At 41.4% G+C, this 18,945-nt stretch overlaps 1 protein-coding gene across 1 annotated transcript; it reads right to left on the reverse strand.

Moving 5' to 3' along the window:
- Nucleotides 1-1,188: 1,188 nt before the first annotated feature.
- Nucleotides 1,189-2,139, reverse strand: LOC122925520 (olfactory receptor 10A6-like). Its single transcript, XM_044276877.1, has one exon. It carries the CDS (start codon nt 2,137-2,139, stop codon nt 1,189-1,191), a length of 951 nt encoding a protein of 316 aa, XP_044132812.1.
- Nucleotides 2,140-18,945: the final 16,806 nt, after the last annotated feature.

The raw sequence follows: 18,945 nt of genomic DNA on the forward strand, positions 1-18,945 counted from the left end.
CTATTTGGAATATGCAAGTACTCAGTCTGCCCAGACTTTGGACTGTGTTCAGACTATGCTTTTTGCCTGAGTCCTTGGTTATTCACACCAGTGTCTATGACTGCCGTGGGTCAGCAGGCAACTATACCAGGACTACATCAGGAGATAGCGGCCTGGTTGGTTCCCTACCGTGAAGTCCAGATCCCTGTATAGGGGTTAAAGAGTGAATATCAGAGAACGGCCTGGACAATGACTTAGGTTTAGCCCAAAGTCAAATTGGTTAGTTGACACAGTGGGTCCACACCCACTGCCTATTATGTATGCACAAGGTATTAATCAGTATTAATAGCCCATATTCTCAGCCACCACTAGATGGGTCTGGTATCACCCTCTATATATAAAGAGGAAGAACAATCTAGAAACAGGTCAGTCAGTTTAAAGAGCCTTTGTCACCATGATCAACCCTATTAAGCCAAGCATAATGCCTGGTAGGGTTGATCGTGTTGATCAACATATAGTCGAAAGAAAGGTTTCATTTCAAACAGCTGCAGAGATTTCTGTGTTTTTTTTCTTATGCAACTCAGTATATTTGATCATCAAGAGGCGGGGAAAATATATTTATATAGGACCGCTAAAACAAAATAACAAATCTTTATTATAATGTTCAGATAAAATACGAGGGGTATCTACCCATACTGCAATTAGCAGCTGAATGAAACAATGTATGATCACTGACTTGTGGGACCTAGCAAACCACTGACACCACTCTGAGAGGGGTATGTGCGTGACAGTAGTGTGATAAATGGGTCCCACAAACCAATATCACCAACACTGAGGGGCATAACACCACCTGGTCATGTGTATGGACCAAAGTGGGGTAATAGACAACCGGATAACTGGTGCCGAGAGTGTAGCGCCAGATATCCCAGTATTAGCAGTGAATGGCAGAGCGCATGACATCCACTGCACTGAGTGACTTCAGGTGCTAAACTAGGGCATGAATGAGGGCCGCTGTGTTTAACTGGTGTGTCAACAAACACCGACTCCCCTGCCACCGTCACATATGGTATATGCTCATAATAATTTTTCAATAATACAAAATATGCCCTAGAGGTGCGATGTTCATTATGTGTGGAGAAAGGTGATTCCAATATCAATATAGCGAAGGTATCTTTACAGAACAGGCAGTCAAATCATGCGCATATGCAACTAAGCCTCCATTGCTTTCCATAGCCTCATATATTGAATAGACTTAAAAATGGCGCCTCTAATGTCCTGGTTTCTCAAGCTGTAAATTAAAGGGTTAAACAATGGAGTCACCAGTGTGTATAGAACAGATAGACCTTTGTTCAGATTTATGGAATTATCTCTTGGTGGGAAGATATAAATGGATGACAACGTCCCGTAGTACATGCACACAATGATCAGGTGGGAGCTGCAGGTGGAGAAGGCTTTATGTCTTCCAGTGCTGGAGGGAATCTTGAGGATGGTCTGAATGATGGAAATGTAGGTGAGTATAATAAACATGAATGGTGACACAATGACAGGAAATGCCACCAGAGCAGTGACCAGCTCTACAGAAGATGTACTAGAACAGGACAATTGTAGAACAGGAGCAGTGTCACAGTAGAAGTGGTTGATAGTGTTGAGGCCACAAAATTTTAACTTGCTCAAGAAAATGTATATTAAAAGGGCCAAGGTGAAGCCCAACAACCAGCAGGAGATAATCATCTGAAGCTGATGTATAAAGGTCATAATGGTGTTATAATGTAATGGTCTGCAAATGGCTGCATATCGATCAAAGGACATGGCCGCCAACAGCAAGCACTGGGCAATGGTTGGAACACCCAATAAATAAAACTGAGATAAACACCGGACAACCGATACTTTTCCTCCTCCCTTTAGTATCAGCCATAACATGTTGGGCACAATGTTACTGGTGAACAGCATCTCAGACAAGGACAACTGGCTGAGGAAGAAGTACATGGGGGAGTGGAGGCTCTGGGTGACCCCAACCAGGACAATTACAAGGGCATTTGCTGTCAAAGCCATGATGTGGACGATCAAACAAAGAGTAAAAACTAAAATCTTGAAGTTGTGGAGGTTTCCAAATCCCAAGAGGAGAAATTCTGTGATTGTTGATTGATTTCTCTTGTCCATTCCCTATGGAGCAGAAACAAGGAACAACAAAAGATATTAGGCTAAACAAATAAAAAAAAGTATTTTACATGTTCTATGAGATCAGCCTTTATCTGTTAGAGAATTTTAAGTCACCATCTAGAACACAGTTAGGGTTGAGCGAACCCGAACTGTAAAGTTCCCGTTCGTACCGAACTTTAGGATTTTTAGACCCTGGACCCGAACACAAAATTTTCAGTAAAAGTTCAGGTTCGGGTTCGGTGTTCGGCGAGTTAATGGCGCTATTTGAAAGGCTGCAGAGCAGCCAATCAACAAGCGTTTAACTCGTATGCCCTTAGAAGCCATCACAGCCATGCCTACTAATGGCATGGCTGTGATTGGCCAGTGCAGCATGTGACCCAGCCTCTATATAAGCTGGAGTCACGTAGCGCCGCACGTCACTCTGCTGTTACTAGTGTAGGGATAGGATGCTGCTGCTGTGAGGGAGAGAATAGGAGAATCTTTAATCAGAAGTGCTTGTTAACTCAGCGATCCACATACATTTAGTTGTGTGGGTGCAGTGCACAATTTTTTTACTCTGCCCTGAGCCCCGTCTGTTAGTTAGGTGGGCGGCGGCGGCCATTTTATGCAAGCTCAGTGCATCAGGACATTTTGTGACATTCAAATCCAAGCTTGAAATACTGCAATAATAATCTGGGTTTAAAAAAACACAAATTTTTGGCAATAGCCTACATATGGTGCCTATGCTGCATTTTTCTGTGTGAAAAACGTTTGAAATACTGCAATAATAATCTGGGTTTAAAAAAACATCAATTTTTGGCAATATCCTACATCGGGTGCCTTTGCAGCATTTGTCAGTGTGAAATACAAGCTTGCAATACTTCAATAATTTTCTGGGTTTAAAAAACACCAATTTTTTGCAAGACCCTACATCTAGGGCCTTTGCAGCATTTGTCAGTGTGAAATACAAGCTTGAAATACTGCAATAATTTTCTGGGTTTAAAAAACACCCATATATGGCAATATCCTACATCGGGTGCCTTTGCAGCATTTTTCAGTGTGAAATACAAGCTTGCAATACTTCAATAATTTTCTGGGTTTAAAAAAAACACCAATTTTTGGCAATACCCTACATATGGTGCCTGTGCTGCATTTGTTAGTGTGACATACAAGCTAAAAAAACACCCATTTTGGGCAAAAAACTAAATTTGCAGCCTTTGCTGCATCTGTCAGTGTGAGATACACGCGTTAGATACTGGTGTTCTATTCTGTTATTTAAAAAACACCCATTTTGGGCCAAATACAAAATTTGCGGCCTTGGCTGCATCTGTCAGTGTGAGATACAAGCTTGAAATACTGCAATAATATTCTGGGTTAAAAAAAACACAAATTTTGGGCAAAAAACTAAATTTGCAGCCTTTGCTGCATCTGTCAGTGTGAGATACACGCGTTAGATACTGTTGTTCTATTCTGTTATTAAAATAACATCCACCGCCACATCCACCACCTCCTCAACCTCCTACTCCACATGGACCTCGTCCTCCTAGATCAAGATTATAATTTTTTATTTTTACATATTTTATGTTATTTAAAGTCATTTCCCTATCCACATTTGTTTGCAGAGCACTTGCCATGCTCTTAACCACATTGTGCTGCCATTTGCAGCCCTCTAGCCCTTTTCATGACATTTTTAGAGACATTTTAGTGCTCAAAAGTTCGGGTCCCCATTGACTTCAATGGGGTTTGGGTTGGGGGTCATATTCGGGTCCCAAACTCAAGCTTTTTTGTGAAGTTCGGCCGAACCCGTTGAACCCGAACATCCAGGTGTCCACTCAACTCTAAACACAGCCAATGAACCCAAAAATTACTTACAGCCTTCAAAAATCATTCTGGGTGGTAGGATGCTATGGAAACCCCTAGGTTTTTCACCAGAGCCCACTGCGAGGCCAGGTGGACTTTAGTCTGGGGACCCAGGTTATGTCTCTAGGGTTGATAACAGAAAACTGGTACACCTACCAAAATGACTTGGGAGGTACAAAGAGAAGACAATTAGGATAGACAGACATGATCAATGCAGTACATGAGGGCTTAGTCCAGAGGAAGGCCAATGTTAGTTACCGGGAGCGTCAATATAAGCAGTAACAGCAGCCACATGGTAAATCACAAAACAAGGAATGGTCAGCTGCCCAGGAGATTCAATATAATCAGGAACAGCAGCCACTGGGTTAATCCAAAAACAAGCCAGTAGTCAGTTCATCAGAAAAGTCAATAGGAAATTAAACTGTAAAAAGCGCTGATACAAACAAAATCACAGGCAAGTCAATTATGAATAAGTACTCTTAAATACCCCTCCTAGCTGTGGGATTAGACACAAAGTCAGAAAGCTGATTTCCTCTGCTTCCAGTCACATTGACAAGTCAACCAGCTGAGCTTTGCTGGCTGGCATGGCGACCTTCCCAGCAAAACAATGAATGGTGGTTTGGCTGCATAAATTCTTGACAAAAGTCTGGTCTCAGACTTGTTATTTTTTTCTGTATGGCAACTGACTACAGCTGGAACGGTTCCCCAATGGAAGATCAAGCAGAGTGCTATATTTTAATGATGCCCCTACGTGGCCTACTGCCAGCCTAAAATGGAAGAGAGCAGGAAGAACGGAATACTTGGAATGACCAATTATTGTCACCCATGTATAAATATGAGCGTGGAAACAAATAATAAAAGTAAACAAAACTAAAAAGCAATTACTTCTTCAAGTCCTATGCAAATTATTGTGGTTGTAGTAACATTTGGAAGGAAGGAAACAGTACAGTCACCACTTGTGCTAAGGACATCTGTTATAAGTATTACACTAAAGTACATGGATTGGACTACTACAGTCATGGAGACCAGATACTATGAGAGTGGGAGTCAAAGGTTTCTATAATATCCCCAGGCCACATTATCCCCATAGAAAAGACAGCTACAATGCCCTATAACAGAGCAGTAACACAGTACTCCCTTACCATTGACAGAATTCACCTATATCAATTACAGTCACAGTGGCCTAATAATATTAGCATATCACATTGCTCCCCTGAGTACCAATGGTTGTGGCTAAACAGCTTTAGTGCCACTCTACTATAGATACATTTGTGGTGCATTATGTCGCCCTAGGCAAGGGAGGCAGCTGAACAATGAACATGAAAACACTACTCTCAATGGAGGAGCGAATTTTGCCTGGGAAACATTTAAGGTACATGTTGCGGAGTTCCAAGACATACCATCAATATATCCACTTAAATCCCCTTGTAGCTGAAGAAGCAGGTCAATGTCCAGAGACAATTTCCCCAGTAACTGGACGACACACAGTTTGGGAGTCAACTGACTTTACTAGGCATAGCACACATGGTTTCAAACCCCCAACAGCCTAATTTGCATACAATAGGGTAGCTCTTGGGAAACAATGGGACAGGAAAATGGGAAAGGGGGGGGGGGGGGGTGTATGGACAGCCGAACATAAAATAATATAAAAGGGTCCATCTGTTACAGTACAGTATATGAGTTATAGCGCAACAAGTGACAAAAGGATGAAAATGTTTCATTAATGAACCCCAATATTCACAGGGTGAAGTAATTATACATCATGAATTAAATATTACAAACAGTAAGGTTAAGAATGAGATTTCATGATCTGACAAGGAGTTAGTGTCTCCATGAAACAACTGGCTGATGAGTTCATCCAGGTCATGGCATATCAGTAGTAATAAGTTAGAGTAACTATTTTCTATTGAAGACCTTCCACTAGTCATCAGACTGGCTTACTCAAGTAAGGAAGGCAGGCGGATGACGTGCAAAACGTCTTCAAGAGGAAATGCAAGTCCAGTTGCTCTGACTTGTTACTACTGAAGTTCCAAAAAAACACCCCACCTGTCCACCGATTGTGCATGGATTCTAGCTCAGCCTATATTCACTATAGCTGCAGCACCAGACATAACTCATGGACAGCTGTTGCCGCATTTTCCACTTATGATCCCTCAAAACAGGCCAAAATGGGAAGCCACTTTGTAAGAGCAGTTCCCACTCCTGCGAGCTGTATAACATGTATGGCATTTCATCTGAATGGCTGCCATGCAATACTAAATTTCTGATCACACAAGGTCTACAAGATGTTAGATGTAGTTGCTCTTCCACTCTTAGTCTTAGCCATAGGCACACAGCTGGCAACCCTATTTTGCTTATGTAGACCACTGCATTCTCCCACCGTAGTGATGCTTCTAGAGGAGAACAACTCTGTAAAATGTCTGATTGTGCTTTTTTAGAACCTCCATATATGTCAGAAAGATATTGGAGTACAGTGGGGGCCTATAGGCTTCCATAAGTCCGAAAGATATTGGGGTACAGTGAGGGCTTATAGGTTTCCATAGGTACTTTATTATTGACATTTAACACATAGATACATATTATTGTCTCGTGCATGAAGCTTTGATTGTTTCTGGGCTTGATCCCCCCCCAGCTTTTCATCTGCTGCTCCATTGGACCCACCATAAGATTTGTCTATGTCCAACTTGACTCTTTCGAAAGGAAGGATTTTGGTCACACATAAATACCGATGATATCTATGTGTAAAAATTATTATAAGCTCTGCAGCATCTTACCTAACATGATCTGTATCGCTGAAGAAGAGATGTGTTGTATTCAATTACATAAATGAAGCCATTTTATATAACGACACAAGCCTCTCTAGGGAGTCTCCACCACCTTTGTTATTGTCAGTAGACTCATTAGTGATTTTATCCATATTCAACTCGTTAATTATCACATGATTGTGAAATGAAATTCTCCACAGCAATGTACACATGAAATGTTTATGATACATTGTGGAGGTGGCCTCCTAGTTTGTAAGGTGGTTAGTCCCTACAGATGATCTTTCAGGTCTGTGTGTAGTTTACATGGTTTCTCAATCAAAGGTGGTGGAAGCAATGAAGTCAGACACAGTCGAACTTCAACAATGGATTTTTACTGGACTCATGTGAGCAGAAAGCTTGACGGTTACAGTTTTCTAACAGGTTTATTGGTTACAGGTAACCAAAATGAGGCAACTAGCTTGGTTACATTTTCACATGGGGCAGTGAGCATATGGCTACAAGACTCTCAGAAAGGGCACAGGCTTAGTAAGTGGCAACAGATGGCAAACAAATAGTCTCTTCAAGAGCCAAAAGGCTTACTCTTCTTGTGTTGTACCCAACAAGAGTGTCAAAACTCTGGCTGGAGTCTCCTTTAGCAGGACATCTATGAATATAGATATTGCTGCTTTATAGGTCACGGCACTTTCTCTTCATGGCATGGTGCCACACAATCTGCGCAGGAGCCAATAGGTTGCAGTCTCACTCTTTTTGTGATGCAAAGTCACATGTAGTTTACACACCTCTCACTATTGGGTATTTTAGCCACAAGGTAGCTCGTCTTTTTATCATAAACCTGTATTCTCTACAGGTCTTGTATTACATCAGGTTGCAGGGGAAAAGGCAGTACAATGGCTACTCATAGTCTGGCTAACCTTTCCACTGCAGTGCTCAGCTCCTTTTGTATGCCATATCTAGGCCCTGTGATTGTGCACCAATTGGCAAGTGCCACCCACCTCTACTTGCTAGCTAGCTAAGTGCTGAAATTAGCTGTATATCTGCCTCTAGTTGCAGCATCTTCCACTGCGTTCTGATTTTCTGATGTTCCTGAGTCTGTTCTCCTGGCACATATAGGGATGCTAGCCTCTGAGCTCAGCAGTGTACCAGACAGTTATTCTTTCATCACCCCCAGTGTATAGTGTAAGATGCAACAATTACAGCGTCATTCACATGAACATTGCTGATCACACCTGCATCAATATCCCACTTTAAGTTATATACCCCCAGAGTTTCACTTTTCTGTCACAGGCTTCGTGTTTTGTCATTACTTTCTAAATATACATTTCTTATGCCTGTCTGCTGAACTTACTTTTCAACTATGGCTAGGTGAAGGAAAGTTGGGCATTTGGAGCCTGTATAAACAAAATGCACCCTAACTACTATACACAAGTGTGCATGTCTCCAGCCTACCTGCCCCCTTTCCTACGTTGACATCAAATGGTGCTTGACTTGGCCTGTAGTCTATGAGAAGGCTTCCTTACATCCATGACATACTCTTCTTCTTATCCAGCTACAATTTTAACATTCAGGTTTGAAGAACCAGCCGTGGCAAGGGAGCATGTTAGAGGACCCCTAGGTCACCAATGTGTTGGATACCCTGGCATATGCCCTTTTTGACTTCTTTTAATCTGGCCCTGGTCCGCTTAGGTTAGGGGGTGGGGGAATGTTTTACCGTGTCTGTTTGAGATGTAGGGTGAAGGTTGTAATGGATTCCAACAGGAATTAGACAAATGAAAGATGAGGTGTAAAACTCACGCTCTCTTTTATTCCCCGCAAGGATGCACACCGCTTAGTGGTTACAGTTCAACAGAGGCACTATCTTGGCAGATACAACACAATATGACCCAGAGTGCAGTACACTTACCACTTAATACTTCCTGACTCTTCTCTCCAGATATGGCAATAGTTTGATAAAGGCCTTTGGCCTGAAAAGTCATGTGTATGTAGCCGCTCTTTAATTAAATCAACTTTTACAAATATTTGTGCAGGAGTTGATATCATTCTCTATATAATATGAGACATAGTGATCCAAATTTACTACTGAGGTTGCACCTGAATCCCAAAAGAAATTGTGCCAAACTTTGATGCATTTCATTTCAGACATAATTATAATGCAAGTAAGCCAAAAAGTAGAACCTTTAGGAATTCTGTCCCAAAGTAGGCCAACCAATAAGTAGTGTAAAGTTATACTAGACAGTCTAAAGGTGCGCCAGATGATCAACCAGCTCCATGTCTTTCTTAACCGCAGCAAACCATTTTTGTTCTAAGTCTCTCATTCCTAACAGAGTGACCTTCATTGGTTCTGCCCCTCATTGGGTCTTGAACTTTAAAATGTAATGTTGTACTTTGATCTTTTACTTTCCCCTAGGCTTTGGATCTTCAGACCCAATGTTACTTTTACTATCACCCATTGCAGAACCTCTCCCTACAGGTCCTAGGTTATCCTTCTCTTTTCAGTCAACCTTTATATTGTGTGACTTCCATACGAACAATACAGCAAATTTGGCGAGATAAACGGGAGACAAGGCGCTCATAGGGTAGTAATTTTTGGTAAATAGTTTTAGAGAGAGTACTGTGTCAGTAGTTACACTCACCTTCTGATGTTGTGCTTGTATCAGCACAACACGTGCAAAGGCGGGGGGGATAAAGGTTCAATCCGGATGAGGTATGCTGCCGGTATCTTTCTCAATCCTAGGAGTTCCCAGTACTCCAGAGGAGTGATGTTGAATACTGTGAAAGGGCTGTGTACTAGCTTGTACACACTGTGATACCTTTTGGCGCAAAACCACAATAGCGAATGACGTCTTTTTAGAAATATTTATTTGTTCAGGTGACAACGCGTTTCGGAGTAAAAATACTCCTTTATCAAGTCTAAAAGAAACAGTAATATGTGAAGTAGTAGTGCCAGGGGATAAACCATAAAAAGAAAGATAAAACATAAAAAGAAACAATATATATATATATATATATATATATATATATGTAGATCATAATAATAATAAGTCAATAGATATAGGATTAAAATTGGAGGTAAATTTTTTTTTACAATGCAAGAAAGAGACTTATATAGGAAAGCTAAAGTTAAAATGGTGGCCTTAGTACAGAAAAAACTGATGGACTGATAAAATATTATAAAAATATGATTATAAATATGTCAGGGGATTCATAATTGCACTTAATCATGTCACTGCCCTAGTTGCGATTGTACTAACCACAAGGACACTCATAGGTAAAAAATGATGACAGTGGGCCTGATATCCCGCCAGTGTTAGCTTGGATGGTGTGGAACTGTTAAAGATGTGTGAATTTTATTCTATATTTTGTATATCTAGGGTTGTAATGAGTTAACTTTTTCTACTTCCAAGTGCCCACCCACCCCCCTCTTTGTTTCAAGACTGGAGAGGAGAGAGAGGGGGGCAAAGAGCTGTGCTGTGGGAAGTGTCTGATTTCTCATCTTTCTACAGGTGTCCCATAGAGTGTGGTGGAATGCGTAAGCCAATCATATGGCTTGATGATATGTATATATTATTCACTGCCTATAGAGAAGCACCTCTTTGAAGTGTCACATATGACGTAGGCAGTATTCTTGTTAGAATAAACTCCATTACAAAATGGCGATGGTAACCAGATGTTTACATTAGTTCACATTCCAAAGTAGGATCCAGTGCGCAGAAGCCAGGGTGCTATCTCCTCTCTCTTATCTCTTCTTCCTTTTTGACCAATGAAACAATGTTTTAGCCTCAGTGAGGACTGCCCTCTTCTGAAAATGTATATACGCTTACCCCCATGTAATTAAAGTTAGAGATTGCTTTGACCAACTTCTGTGTCAGTGTTCAGTCTCTCAGCCACGCGTGGATATTAACCCCTGGGGGGGGGGGGGGTACATTGATCTGGAACACCAGAGTGTATCTAAACTGCCCTAATTTAGGGTGGTTTTAACAGAACCATATATGCACGCATACAGAATTAATAGCAAACATATACGTATAAATACATATATACACACACATACGAACAATATGACTTGTATCATGATGAACTTAACCAACCTGCCACAGTACAGCCTTAAAGTTGAAACATATGGGGAATTTACACATTGCAGATGTTGCAGAACTTTTTGCAACTCTTTCATTCATCTGAAAGGGGCTTACCTATTATAAGTCCCAAAACAATCCCAAACAACCAAACAAAATGTATCCACATTCATCTGGGATTTGCATCCTCACCTATCCCTTGGTTGAACTTGATGGACTTATGTATTTTTTAAACCATATGAACTAGGGTATGTAACTATAATAGTCTCAAACAAGCAAATGTTGCTAAGATGCAATAAGAGCCTGGAAATATGGAGCTTTTAAAGCATAAAAAATTGTCCCCAGGGGTAGGTCCAGAACCTCATATTTATTGAATATACTTAAAAATGGCACCTCTAATATCCTGGTTTCTCAAGCGTTAGAATAAAGGGTTAAACAATGGTGTCACCAGTGTGTTTAGAACAGGAAGACCTTTATTCATGGAATCATCTCTTGGTGGGAAGAGATATAAATGTACGACAATGTCCCATAGTACATGCCCACAATGATAAAGAGGGAGCCGCAGGTGGAGAAGGCTTTATAGAAAAACTATGGGGGGCAGAATACTAGATAAAATATCACTTTTAATAATTGTAAGGAGATAAAAAACGGCCCCTACAGACAAACGACAAATAAGACATGTACATAGGTGTACACACAAAAAAAACGGTTCAGGTGAGAGACCAGTTGGGTATAGGTGTACTGTAAGTAGTGGGCTGGACCACTATTAGTAGGCCGGGCGCAACTGTGTCAATAAAGATCAGCTAGCCCTATTGCCTCCTTGCTTGTCCTGGTCCGCCCTATACAATGTGTCCACGGGACGGGGTCCAAAAAGCCCCGCAAGGGGTGGCCCCGACTGGAACTCTTTTCCTGTGTACGTGACCCTATTGAGGCCCTGACACAGGAAAAACACACGCTGTCCGAATGGACAGACAGCATACAATATATGAGAATGTAACCCCATCAACAGATGAATCCCCTGGTAGGGGGATAGGGTGATGGTAATACTCACAGTTTGGACACTCCTTGGGTTGTGCAGTGATGAGAAGGGTAAACGTATTTCCTCCTCCTTAGGTTACATGCACATAAACGTTGTTTGTTTCCGTGTCCGTTCAGGTTTTTTTTGCGGCTAGGATGCAGACCCATTCATTTTAATGGGTCCGCAAAAATTGTGGACAGCACACCGTGTGCTGTCCGCATCAGTATGTCCACTCTGTAGCCCCGCAAAAAAAATAGAACATGTCCTATTCTTGTCAATTTTAGGGACTGTTACTACGGATCCGCAAAAAAAATGGATGGCATAGGGATACTGCCTTTTACACAGAAAATGCTCACATACACAGTAAATTACATTGTTGATCTTTTTCCAGTATAAGTACAGGAAATGCACAAGAGCCCATTTGCAGTGACACATTGCCGTTGCAGTGGGACACTGCACCAGTTCTACAGAAAATGTACTGGAGCAGGACAATCGTAGAAGAGAAGCAATGTCACAAAAGAAAGGGTTGATGGTGTCGAGGCCAAAAAATTCTAACTTGCTTAGGTAAACATTTACAAGAAGGGCTACTGTGAAGACCAACCAGCGGAGTTGACCATTTGAATCGCATATGTGGAGGTTATAATGGTGGCATGATGTATTGTGTTGGTCGCGCATATTCTAAACGCAAATTTTTATCGCGAATATCGGCACTTCGAGAATTTGCGAAGATGTAGACTATAGTGCTAAATATTCGTAATCGCAAATATTCTAGATTTTTTTTCCATCAGTAACCTCCCTTCTTGCTTGTGGGCCAATGAGAAGGCTGCAATATCTTTGTCAGAGCTTAGCAACATCCCTAGCAACCAATAGGAAAGTTGCCTACCCCTTACTATATAAGAACCTCCCCAGCAGCCAATTTCTGCTGTTTTTCTGCAGTTCTGACAGAGAGAGCAGTGACATTGCTGTGCTCTCTGCTTTCATCTGGATCCTATTCCTTATCCAATTACATTAGATAGTTAAATAGTTAGTTAGTTAGTTAGCTTATATATATAATACAGATAGATAGTGTAGGTTAGATAGTGATATAGTGCAGGGTGTTTGGAAGTGTGATAGGTTCTGCTGTCCATACATACATACATGCTACAGACATAGTGCTGTGATGTCACAACAATACTTAGTGCACCAATCAGTAATATCTACTCAGACCTGATAAACTGTGAAGTTGCATGTATTACACAAAAAATATGCACATCATTAGTGCAGATTTGTGCAATCGCGAAAATAATGACTGGAGATCAAGAATTCTAGAATTTGCTAATTTATTGAGAATATTATGCGAAATTCATGAAATATTGCAAAAATGAATATTGCCTTTGCCGCTCATCACTAATGGTGTAATGGTTTGCAGATGGAAGCATGTTGATTAATATAGCGGAACCTGCCCACCACACACCCACAGAATAATGGCGTTATTCTGTGGGTGTGTGGTGGGCTGGTTCCGCTATATTGATGACATTCTGTTTTTCTGTCAGGGCTCCAGGGAGACCGGTGTCCAATTCATTGACACATTAAATAAAAACAACTTTAACATTCGTCTAACATATACCATCTCGGAGGAGGCAGTCGATTTTTTGGATCTAAGATTACGTAAGGAAGATACACGGATTGTCACCTCTCTTTTCCGAAAAAGCACCGCCACCAACAGTCTGCTACACTATTGGAGTTTTCATCCGGCACATATGAAGAATGGAATACCGAAAGGTCAGTTTCTTAGATTGCGACGCAACTGCACACATCTGACCGACTTCAGGGCAGCCTCAGAAGAATTGTCGTCACGGTTCCGCAATAGGGGTTATCCCAAGAAAATTGTATCCCGTGCCTATGAGGATGCCAAGAGCTCGGATCGAAGTAAGCTATTTTCCCCCAAGTTTAAAACAAGGGATGGTAAGATACACCTTATTACTCAATATAACAATCAGTGGACAGCACTTTCCAAGATTTTGGAGAGTCATTGGTTTATGCTTACGTCTGATCAAAGGCTGATGCCCTATGTAGATAACAAACCAAAGATTATTGCACGTAAGGCACCTTCTCTTAAAGATAAACTCGTACAGAGTCATTTTCAGCGCCCCACACGGGGGCTGAATAGAGATGTCCAACTGAAGGGCACACATCCGTGTGGCCAATGCAATGTTTGCCCATTCATGCAACATATATCCAATATTACTTTGGATAGGGTGGAAAAGGAGAAACCCCTCACTTCTGTGGCTACACACTTCTTGGATCACCATGGAGATAAGCATAATGGTTTGCAGGTGGTGGGCTTAGAAAAAGTCCATCACAATATTAGGGGTACACATATGACACAATGTTTACTTAAAGCTGAATCCCGATAGATTTATAACTTGGATAGTTTGTCTCCGCAGGGTCTTAACGAGGAATTTTTATTCACAGGTTTTTATGCCAGATAATGCTTTACTTACACACAATTTTGTTTTCTATTTTTTCTTCTCTTATTTAGATCTACATCACAATTTTTGGCTCTTTTTGCACGCGACCATTTGGTCCTTCACTTTGGGTGTTATCAGAACATTCTTTCCTTTCTTCATCTGGAACAGCCTAACATTGGATACAAAGAATTTCCTGGATTGTCGTTTGGGATCCCTTTATCCGGACATATAGTGAAGGATACATTATGCCTGCTCCATATATGTAAAAAAAATTCGGACTATACTGACTCAACGTAATGTTATAATTCTTTTGCACACAAGGAAATGATATTTTCTGTGTGCAGTATTTCCTTTTTCGCTCTGGGCCTCGGGTTGGGTGCTTTGTGGGCGATGGGACAAAGCATGTTATGTATTTATTCATCATAATTTTAATTTATAATTTTTTATTTTATTTTTTTCAAACCCTTAAACCACCTCTCTATGGAAATAAGCAAGTATTTTCTAGATCAGGGAGGAAAAATAGATCAATACCTAGACAACATTAATATTGCGGAATTTGACAAACAAGATATTGATTGGCTGAATAGACCGATCCAACTGACCGAGCTACAAACCACGCTGAAATCCATCAAGGGCAATACGTCCCCAGGGTTGGACGGTTTCCCATTTGAAGTATACCGAAAACATGAGGGAATTATCCTTCCCCAAATGTTGGAAGTATTAAACCAATCATGGATATTGGGCTCTCTACCCCGTTCATGGATGGAAGCAACCATTACATTAATCCCCAAAAAGGGGAAAGACCTGTTGTCAGTCACATCTTACCGTCCCATCTCTCTGTTAAACACAGATTATAAAATCCTTGCTAAACTGTTAGCCAACAGACTAAAAATTGTTATTCACAAAGTCGTCCACGCGGACCAAACTGGGTTTATTCCCAAAAGGAATATACAGGACAATGTAAGGAGGGCCTTCCTGAATATCCAGATGGGGGATGGGGAGGACTGCTTTTGACAGGGTGGAGTGGCCCTTCCTCTGGAGAGTGATGTCACGGGTGAAGATAGGTGAATATTTCTCCAGATGGGTCCGCATTCTGCATCAAAACCCGGTATCCAGAGTTCAAGTTAATGGGGAATATTCCGCCCCCTTTCCCCTGACCCGAGGAACGCGTCAGGGATGCCCACTCTCCCTCTTGCTCTTTTTGTTGTTCCTGGAGCCAATGGCATGTAAAATTAGAGCAGATGAGGAAATACAGGGCTTTGGGTGCGAGGGAGAAGTTGACAAAATAAGTCTATATGCGGACGATTTTTTGGGGAGAGGGTACATGAACTTGCCCAGGGTTATGGAAAGTGTGGACGAATTTGGATGTTTATCTGGATATGAGATTAACTGGGGAAAATCGAAATTTCTCCCATTAAGACGCCCAGTTCCATCGGGTTATAATTTCCGGGTTAGCATATTGACTCCATCAGACTCTTTACTATATCTGGGCATTCTTATAGGGACCAAATTGGAATATTATACGAAGCTGAATATACTCCCAATAATAGATAAAGTTAGGGAAAAAATTAGAACATGGTTAAAACTTCCCCTGTCACAAATTAACCGCATAGCCCTTATAAAAATGACATTACTACCAATGCAATTATATGTACTTAATGCAAGTCCAATAACGATAGAAGATATGTTTTTTAATAAGCTAGAGACCCTTTTCAATGAATTAACATGGGGGCGCAAACGAGTCAGAATTAAAATACAATACTTGTATAAAGAAGAGGGTGGAATCTCTGTCCCTTTCTTAAAAGGATACTATGTGGCTGCACAACTGAGATGGTGTGTGAGGAATCGAAAGAATAAATGTATACGGCTTATTTTTGAGGAGCACTGTAGACCTTGGGAGGATCTTTTTTACATTCTCGAAACTGGCCCCATTGAGAAGAAAACAACAACAAACCCGTTTAGCAGAATGCTTGGGTACATTTGGCAACAAGTTAGACGTATGGTTGGAGTATCCCAAGTGGTTCAGTACACCCCCCCTGTGGGGGAATGCACACTTACCGCAAGTTAGGCAACTAGGCGATGTTGAATACTGGGAAAAACATAATATTCACTTAATTGCACAAGTCTTTTATAAAGGACAGATTAAGCCTCTAAACGAAATCCTTTCTGACACTACACTAGGATTTATTGATAAATTCCGATATGAACAGTTACGACACGCCATACACTATACGGAAAACAAGAACTATTTAAATATTGTACGGAACACTTTTCTAGATTTCTGTCACGACATGACATTAAACACTTCCGCTATATCGCACATCTATGCAAAGTTAAAATATAAATACACGAAATCGATCACATTTAGAGGTGAGGCTAAATGGGAAAAAGATCTACAGAATGTGGAACCTATTTCGTGGAACATTGTTTACAGAAATATTAAAAGGTCTACGGTCTCCCTTGCCCATACGTGGATTCTTTTAAAAATTATACACCATCTCTATTACACACCAGTATTATTGCATACTATCTATAAAGACAGAGAACAGAACTGTTATAAATGTAACAAAGACAGAGGAGATTACAAACACCTGTTGAGGGAATGCCCGGGGATATAAGATTACTGGATCAAAATATTTCGGAAACTGCAGAATAGCTCCCCTATGAAATATGAAGCACGTATTTACTATGCGATTCTGGGTACTTTCCCAGAGACAGATAAAAATAAAACTGAGCAATTACTTTGGCTTCGGGGCATCGCCTTGGCCAAAATAATAATAATTAAATATTGGGGGCTCCATGAAATATCTCGGATCTTTCAGGAATGGATAGAGGGTATGAATAGGGAAAAGCAGTATAAACATAGTCTTGCCCAAACAGCGGGGAAGAAAGTAGCCTGGCTGCGGATATGGGGTAATTGGAAATGATAACACTAGGTGTGATGACGGTAGCTCCGCGGAAAAAGGGGGTTGGAGGGAGGGGTGGGAGGGTAAAAAATAAGAGGGAGACTTAGTATAAGATGAGATTATGTTGTATTGTATTATACTGCTTTTGATATTGAATTGGAAGACTGTAGATTTCTATCTTTTTGAAAATAGAAAATTTTAAAAAAAATGAAACCTGTCAGGGCTAGATTTCGGACTCTATCAATCAACGGGCAGGTGTGTGCTTCTTCACCTCTGGGGACAGCCCCTGAGGTGAAGAACTCTTGCTAAGGAGATTAATCGATTTATTAGAATTGATTTGCTCATCCCATATATATATATATATTCATATTCTAGGGGCGCTATTACACTCTAAATGCATCCTGACTATTAGGCTAGTTTCATACCTGCGGCGTGAATTCTCTGGATCCCACACTGCCGGATACCAACAGAATTACTGCCGGCCCCATTAAGTATAAAGGGGTCTGGCATAGATCTGGACGCATTCTGTAAAAAATGCAGAGAATCGGCTGGACACAAACTGCTGGATGCCGAATTAGGTGGCCAGATCTACATGTCACAGGTCCGAATGTCGCTTTAATAAGGTGGTATAAGTGACCATCATCCAAAAACTGGTGTATTATACTTGTGTAGCTAAAATAGAACCTGTTCTCTAGGGAGACAGACCACCTACAGAGGCACCAGGCAGCAGCTTTTTCAATGCTCATTATTGTGTATGCAGTGACCCAGTGGTACACTGATTGAGGGTACAACATGTTTGGAAATGTATATTTGCATTGTTTTATCTTATTCCTTCCTGAAGGCTGAATATGGAATTAATTAGCAGCCCATAGTAGCAGTTGCTACGTGAGCCTGCTCCACCCTCTCCTACTTGGAGGGTTTGCCTCCCTTAGGAGTTAGTGGAGAGTGGAGAAGGAAAGAGAAGCTGCATCTGACAGTAGGGGGCAGCTAGCCAGGATGCAGGAGGAGATAGTGCCAAACACCAGCCTCTGAGGAAGAAACGAGAATTTATCCAGGGTGGTGGAGCAGATATTTCAAGGAAATTTTGCATGAAAAGACTGTGGAGATAACGCAAGTTTATGGCTATGGGCTCTGCAGCTATTTTTCTGGGCTTGAAGTTTCTTGTTCTCAAGTATACCCAAGAGGAAGATTGCTTGTCTGCTATAGGACTACACCCAACAGATGGACATTGTTGAGCCACCGCAAGAGAGAATTTGTACCCCTTGGCTAAAACAGAGAGAAAGCACAGAGATATGGAAAGTGCAGCTCAGAGAGAGTGCCAGGCCTAGCTACGGTACCCTGTAAACAGCCTCAGAAATGGAGAGAAATACCAAGGGATCCCTGCCTTCCAGCCCACAACACCACCAACACCAAGGGCACCACAACCACCATCAGGCAGGAGACTCCCAAATGAAAATGTGCCCTGAGGGGAAGAAAGAGTGCACCCTTTCAATATAAAAAGTCTCAGGTGGCAAAAAAAAACTTTGGCAATTAAGAATTAGTTTCACCTCTCCGCCATGGATTCCGGAAGGCTGTTCCAGCAGAGAACATTCTCCGGATCCGGGACTGCTCACTGGCCCATTAAGTATAATGGGGTCTGGTGGGGATCCAGCCACAATCCAAACCGCGGTTTGTGTCCAGCCGTTTCCTGGCATTCTCTGCCGGATCAGGTGGCCAGATCTTGTGCAGCAGGTGTAAAGCTAGCCTAAAATCTCTAGG

The sequence above is a fragment of the Bufo gargarizans genome, chromosome 2, assembly GCF_014858855.1.
Source record: "Bufo gargarizans isolate SCDJY-AF-19 chromosome 2, ASM1485885v1, whole genome shotgun sequence".
In the NCBI taxonomy this organism is placed as follows: domain Eukaryota; kingdom Metazoa; phylum Chordata; class Amphibia; order Anura; family Bufonidae; genus Bufo; species Bufo gargarizans.

Bases quoted from the DNA above. Each gene is read 5' to 3' on its own strand.
- LOC122925520 (XM_044276877.1), bottom strand. From the start codon at position 2,139: ATGGACAAGAGAAATCAATCAACAATCACAGAATTTCTCCTCTTGGGA.